At 43.4% G+C, this 7,561-nt stretch overlaps 1 protein-coding gene across 1 annotated transcript in view; it reads right to left on the bottom strand.

The window, feature by feature from the left end:
* Positions 1-3,275: 3,275 nt before the first annotated feature.
* Positions 3,276-7,561, bottom strand: part of ABTB3 (ankyrin repeat and BTB domain containing 3) — a gene marked incomplete at its 5' end in the record, with an annotated part of 161,499 nt that continues 157,213 nt past the window's right edge. The window contains one exon of the mRNA XM_084296226.1: positions 3,276-4,593. Within this exon, the coding sequence (XP_084152352.1) occupies positions 4,384-4,593 (210 nt within the window). The 3' untranslated portion in view covers positions 3,276-4,383. The remainder of the gene's footprint in view (positions 4,594-7,561) is intronic.

Genomic DNA, 7,561 nt, shown 5'->3' with positions numbered 1-7,561 from the left:
AGAACCTTCCTCTGATTTGGGGCAAGTCTGAGGGGCTGGGGGTGCCCCTTCCTTCTCACCATACCACCTCAGAGCAGCTTACTTCAGTGCAAACTGATGATTATTTTTTTTCTTTTAATCTTCAAAAGGCAGCAAATTGTTCAACACTGAAATAAAAAATAGAGTTCCCCAAAGTCCCCAGCACACCACAGGCTGCAGCACATCCAGGACAAGTTCACCGCTTGGTAGGAAGCCTGTGGTCGGTGGCTGTTCAGGACAAAAAGGCTCAGCGTCAACAGCAGCATGTGGAGGAGATTCAGCTCTCATAATGCCAACAGGAGACTGGCTACTAAGTCTTCACACCTCTTCAAAAATGCCTCTCCTCTGTCTTTTAATAGACATTCGCACAAGTTTACTCAGAAGCCAAGTCCAAGCAGGCACAGCCTTAGCTGGGAAGACGTCTCAGCCATGACAAAGCTGGCCCTTCTCCAGAAGCACAGCATCTGGCCGCCAGCTGCCTGAAGAGGACTGCAGGCTTAAGGAAGAGATCAGGGAAAAACTGAGAAAGGAGTAGATAGTGCTGAAATTTGTCCTGAGAAGGATACCAGCCTTCCTCTCTGATGTCCAAAACCTTTGCCCTCATACATTCCTCATCCTCTTCTCTTCCCAGCTCTGGAGCAGATTATTGGAAATTTGCCCGTCTGGGAGAATGCAGATACCATTTCTGGGCTTGGGACGGGATCCAGCAGGGCTTCGGAGCAACAAACTGGGAAGTGTGGAAGCTGGCAACATGTGAGACAAAGTGGAAACGTGAGGGAGTTGAGGAAACTAAGGGAGGGCCTCGTGGAGGGGCTGAAGGAAAGGCCTGCAGTGAGGCGGGGCAGGATGCCTGCAAGTCCTCAAATATTACAGCACTGGGCTACTATAAAATAAAAGACAGATGAAAGGCACCAAAACAGCCCTACACTCATTACAAGCTGGAAAGTTATGATAAAAAAAAAAAAAAAAAGAAAAAAGTAAGGTTTTCTACAGATTTTATAATTTTTTTTCCATCTCACCTAGAGTGGCTGGAGAGTGCAGAGGTCACGTTTTCCCTCTAAATTTGTAAATTACCACAACTCGTACAAAAAGACTAAAGAAGCAGAAGGCCATTTGCTTTCCAAAATGATAATACCATCCCTCTGCAAAATGCTAATAAAACGCTCTGATGGAAAGAGCCGTATCTGATAGGGATGGTATTCACGGGCACCCACCGAAACTCATGCTGCTTTTTAGATTAAATTTACAACAGAGCCCTTCCTCCCAGCCCCAGATTAATGGAACGGAGAACCCATGCATGAAGCCACGTATAATAAAGCCAGGAGATTATGAAACAGGCTAGAAGACAGGATCAGAATTGAAATTGATTTTGATGAAGTGGGGAAATTGCCCCAATTAAAGCAGCACAAAATTAATAAAGACAAGTCGGAAGCGTTATACTTCATAAGGTGTAGTAAACAAAAGCACACATCCAAAAGGGAACCCCTGGGAAAGGAGCAGTAAATCACCCAGGAATTATAATGCAAGGTAGGGTAGGTCAAAGCCATGGGATGTTCTTGTAGAAAATATTCTGGGATATATTTTCTGATATGCTCTACATAAAACTCCTGAGAAAGCCACTGTGCTTCGGCTGTTACTGTGTAACTCCCCTGGGGGAGCGGAGCATTTTGGGGAAGCTGGGGAGATGAGGGGAAAGACAGCAAAATTCAGAGGCCTAGAGAATATTATTGAAGGGACTTGGAAAGACTTATACGAGTGAGGAAAGTAGGATATTTCCTCTCATACATAGAACGATTTCGTAAAAAGGCCATGGATCCTCAGCTCTTCCTGTCAACTGGGGCTTGAAGGAAAAGTGGCTTGCTTTGCAGTAGCGAATTTCTGAAGAGTCTGTGAGGAAACCCTTCTGATTGCGAGGGTGGTGGAGACTCTGGATCACTGGATGATGGTTCAAGAGCCCGCAAACTACACGTTGTCTGGTGTGGTCCAGCTATACCTCAACCAGCCTTGTGGCAGGAGACAGGCTAAAATCATAGCTCTGCTGTGTGGATCCACAAAGCTCTGCTGACTACTTGCAGGAGAAATGCACGCCAGGGTTACACAGAGGCTGGCTCTTCTGCTGCCAAAAGTTGTGCAGGTTACAGGTCAAAAAAGTATTGGAAATTATGATATTTTTAAGGTTTCTTTCAGCTACAAATCTATGACTGTGGGATTACCTATGTTTTGAAGGACAAAAGTAATTCCCTTATAACCAACAGCTGCAATCCCTTCCTGTAAGAGCTTTGAACATGGGATGTGACACCTGTGGCTACCACTGTAACATTTGACACCGGACTGTGGGATGAGGTCTGCTCCTGCCTACTCATTATTAGCATGGGAAGATGGCTTTCCTTGGAGGAGGGGGCAAAAAAAAAAAAGGCAACAAGCACCCCTGCGTGTTGTCGCTGCATCAGCCACAGTTTTGCTTCTCTAAGATGGCAACGTCCACAAAGAAGTTACCATCACCTAAATGTTCCCGACAACATCTCGTGTGGACATACACTGTGAAGGATAAAAAAAAATGAAAAAAAAAAAAAGGTTTAATGGAATGACATGCTGTGTCTCCGCGACACTAGTGGCAGTTTAGACATTTTTGTAATTTGCTGCAGAAATTGTACAGGCTTTAAAAGACCAAGCACACAGGAGGATTTACACCTCAGAGTGATAAAACAGCTCCCTACCGTGTTGATAACTAAAGCCAAAGCTATGTTCTCTGAGCATGCCAAAAACTATCACCGTGGAAGAGCAGCCGACGTAGACACTTCAACAGAAGAACAAGAGGTTACCAAGCACTGCCAAAATAAAACGTCTAAAGTCTATGAACTGGGCACAGTTTCTGAACAGCATGCTAGAAAATAAATATATTAATGTCGTTTTTTTGCCATGGAAAAGGCAGTATCTTTGCCTAAGTCTTGCTGTGGTTTTCTCCACGTTTTAAATCAAACAATTCAAGAAAAGTATCACTCAAAGACAGAGCATCAGGAATGTTGTGGCACGTAGCAGATTTATCTCGCTAACAGTACGCTGCAAAATAAACAAAGCTCTGACATCAAATCGCACCCCCCCATCCCACCCCACCCAAGCCCTGCATTGTAGATAACCTATACATTCTCAGGATATAACGAGAAATCATTCTATAGTACATATTTAATTATAATTTAAAAAAAAAAAAGAAGTCTAACTTGGACACAATCTCTGGCCAGTAGCAAAGTATCGACACGTTACTAGAGTAAAGATCTGTTATTATCCCTTCACTGTAACAAACAGACATCAGCATCTCGAGAAGGGTTTCTGGGGGTATCATATCACAAACAAGTGCACTGGATAAAATAATATGCTAATTTCACAAATGGAGTTTGACAAGAAGTAACATTGCATTTGTCTTGGCAAAACGAAGCACGAACAGAACATTTCACAGGTACAGTTACCATGCAAATGCATGTTGAGTTTGTCATTGTTTTTAACCCCAAATCACAATTAGCATGCAGTTTTTCCTGCCCCCCCAACTACTGTATTAGAGATAGTCTGGGTAATGTACCTCTTTGGTGTAACCATAGCCTGTCAGGCAAGATTATACCACCTTAGGAAAGAATACAAGCAAAACTCGATCATATGTATGTTTACACAATGTACATTTTAACCATTTATAAAACAAAACATGTTACATAGATTCTCAAACACAGCTCTGTCGAAAATGAAATTTTAAGCTTAAGAAATAGTTTTTAAACTACAAGGCCACCCCATTATTTTTTATGAACAATTTAAAAAGTTCCCACCCCTAAAAATCTGCCAGTATTACTTCCTCAGTTGCGACAGTCTTACCCACTCTCTAACACAACTGGTCTTTGCTCAACAGCAGTAACAGTTCTTACATGTCTTAAGTGTACGTGATAATGGACTCCGGGACAGACACAGTTCTTAAATGCGAAACGCTGGGATGAAACCGCCTTGAATGAGTAATTGGTCGATTGATTCAGGTGTTCCCTGGCACCACTGCTCAGGCTGGGGCTTCTGCTGTTCACTGGTGTGAGTTCTGGCTTTTGTTGGCATCCAGCTCCACGACCACACTCTCACGTTCAGAATTTGAGTACAACAGCGATGCACTGGACGCTCTGGTACCCCTGTTGCTCAGAAGCATGCAGGAGCTACGTTTTCTGCATTCCCTCATCCAAACGAGGCTGTGGCCTCAGCACACCGCCTTTGGCCAACACAGAACTATTTGGATGCGAAGTAGAATCTATTTTTTTTTTTTTTGTATTTGTTTAAGCAACTGCAACAGGAGACTTAACTTGCAGGGTCTTTATTAAAGCGTTACCATCTTCCTCAGCTTTATACAATGGAGCCCTTTGAAGAAGACAAATGAATTGACTGAATCCTTGTAGCCAACGTCCTCTGTAAGTCCTGTAGTACATTTTGACCAGATGTTTCTCCGTTCTTGTCATACAGCAGCTGTTTGAAAGCTTCGTTTTCAATGAGGACCATCATATTTTTTAGAAAGTAGCCTTCACAATAGGAAGATAGTTCTGTGACTCCGAGAAACTACAAGAAGTGAAATTAGAGAAAGATAACCATTCTGATAAAACCTGGTCAGCAAGACAGTGCATAAGAGCTGCACACAAACAAATACACAAACTAAACCCTTCAGACAGGCACAGTAACACAGACGTCTGTGTTAGGAGAGGGACATGGGGTATACAAACAGTATTTTATGCCTGTGATTCTGGTTATAAGTTCTACCTTACAAGGCCCTGGGTGTCCAGGGCTGAAGCTTTGGTCCCTTGGAAATTGGTGGCAGTTTTACCACAGAGTTCACTAGACCCAAGATTTCATGCCCTAAACCTATAGGTTTGGGATAAGCTACTGGAGCCCACATTTCATGAATGCCAACCTTTGCAAGAGTGGGACCATGACTGCGGAAACCTGTCATGCAGAGTAACAGCCTTGAGGGATCTTTGGAGGAGAAACAGAGGCTTGCAAAGCATGTGCTTGGGCTGTCAATATTCCTCTTATACTGAACATTGTGGCTGGGCAGGAGGCAGGGATACCATGAAGCGTGAGCAAACCTCAAACGACCCACACTGGTCATCTGCTGGGTGACCACCAGTGGTCATCACCCACTGGCCAGCCCCTGTGGTCATACAAGGAGTACAGCCATGATACTCTGCTACAGGAATTATAAGCTGTGCAAGTGTACAGAGCAGGGCTCAGCCCATCTTCCTGCCCAGGGCTGAGCTCTGGGAAAAGCAGGAACCGTTGTTCTCTTTAACACCATTCATCCCTATTCGTTATTCCAATATATTCACAGCACTGAGAAAATAATGTATGTTTCTTTTCTTTTTTTTTCTAGACTTGTTCTGAGGCCCAGATTGCAAATTGTGCTAGCACTGAGTGTTCTAGGTACGTATTTAAAACTCCAATCAATTTTGTTAGGAGTTTGGGTCATTTGTGTAAAACACAACTGGTACCCAGTGGTAACTAAGCAGTCACCACTATATATCCTATTTGCCTGGTTACTTCATCTCTTTCTGGAGGTAACATGAAAACGAAACCCTAGAAGTGGTACTAATCGGAAGGCTGCCTTCTGTAGGTGTTGCAATCCTAAGAATGGAAAGCCACAGATGATTTAATGCTCTCTGTTCAGCTTTTAAATTGTGAGTGTGAGAAAACCCACATCCTCTCACCTTCCTACCAGTGCTTCACCTCTTTAACCCAGGGCTCCAAACACTTGTTCCTACAGCTCCTACTACACAGCTCGCCACCCTGCTAAATGCTCCCCTCTTACAACATCCGCCCCCACCACAAACAGCCTTCCAAATCTGCGCTCACTTCACGCTACGCTTCCACCAAATCAGGTCTTTTTCTCAATCACAGTGAGAAGGACTGGGCTCCCTGTGTCTCCCTGCTCGCACATCTTCATCTGGAAAAATGAGTCTCAGCATCACCCGAGTTCCTGCAGGTCTTGCAAAATAGCAAGGACTAAAAATGCTACCTAAAACAGGAACAAGCTGCTCAAATCCATCACCTGCTCCTGGCTGGCACGGTGGTTCCTCTCTTTGGTGCCAGCTCACCTTATTCCCATCCTCACTGCTGTCTTACACGAGCTTCTTCCACACTTCAGAGAGCAACAAGGGAAGGCAGGCAGTTGGCTGGCAAGCTTTGGTTGACCTGCCTGTGAGCTCCCCTGGCTCATGAGGCACATCTGGCATCTTCCACCACGTATCATGATCTCATATACACATTACAGGCAAGTGAAACTGCTGTGTGGCGAGAGCACTCTGAGCAGAATGAACTGGGCTCAGGTGGTAACCTGCACATCACACAGACCAGGAGCAAAAGGATGGACAAGTCTACTCTGACCACTGCGCAGCAGTGAGGTATCTGAACTAGCTTTACATGCGTTAGTTCAAGGTCTGGAAACAATCTAGTTACAACAGTATGAAGCTTAGCCCTGGTAATTTACTGGAAGCAAGGTAAATTGGCCCATGAAGAGCTCTAGGGTGATGTAACTTAAGTAATTCCAGAAGCCGGGACTTCATTCACAGCTAGCTTAGCTATCCCTGCAATGCACTACGTGTCAATGCAAACATGACCCTGGAATTAAAAGCCTCTCAAGGAAACCATTTCCACTGACTCCACTGAGAGATGTAGGCAAAGGAAGCTTGAAGGCTGAGGCCCTTACAGGCAAACAAGGAACCAGATTTAGCCACAAACGCTGGGTTTCTTCAGTCCTAGCACCAGCAGTGTAGAAGACCCTCAGAAAAGTCTAAAGCTTGGTGTAAGAATGTTCTTAAATTGGGACACAAAACCCAGGCACATTTCAAAATTCAAAGTACGTGATTTTAAAACAAAATCATTCAGTTTACTTTTAGTAACAGTAACATAAATTGAGAAGTTCCCACATGAGCTAGAGGACAAACTGAGTATTTTTCAAGATTCCTGCACTGCTGATTTTATTTCCTATTACAATAAATGGACCTGCAAATACACCTAATCTCTTATTCTTCAAGAAGTGGAACTTTATGCTATTTCAAACACTGATTGCATGTTATCTGTACATCAAGACCTAACATTGCTAGTTGCTGTAGGAAATACCTGAGGGTTGGAACAGAGGTCAGATCTGCAGGGGTTTGGAGCAATCTGCAGGATTACTCTGTTCAATCAAACCTCCATGTCACACTGCAACATTTTATTTTCTCCTTCATACAGCCCATGAAAGTTGAAGAAGAATCATTTAAGGAATGCTTTAAAAATATTTAATTGCAACTCTATTTGTATCATTTCCATCTTCCAAGTGAAAGTCTAACTACCAAGCAAAAGAGAAGGGGAAAAAAAAATGAAACTAATCAATGTACAATCACCTCCATCAATGACCTAAAATATTTTTTGGGGTCAAAAAAAAAACAACACTTGCTTTTCTGCCTGATGGCTCTCTAACTAGTTAAGTAATTTGATTCCAATAAGAAGCTGGGAATCCCTCTTCTCCAAGACATGAAACTCTCATTACTAT

Source organism: Netta rufina (assembly GCF_964035555.1).
Source record: "Netta rufina genome assembly, chromosome: 1".
NCBI lineage: Eukaryota > Metazoa > Chordata > Aves > Anseriformes > Anatidae > Netta > Netta rufina.
This window is presented reverse-complemented; position numbering and strand designations above follow the sequence as displayed.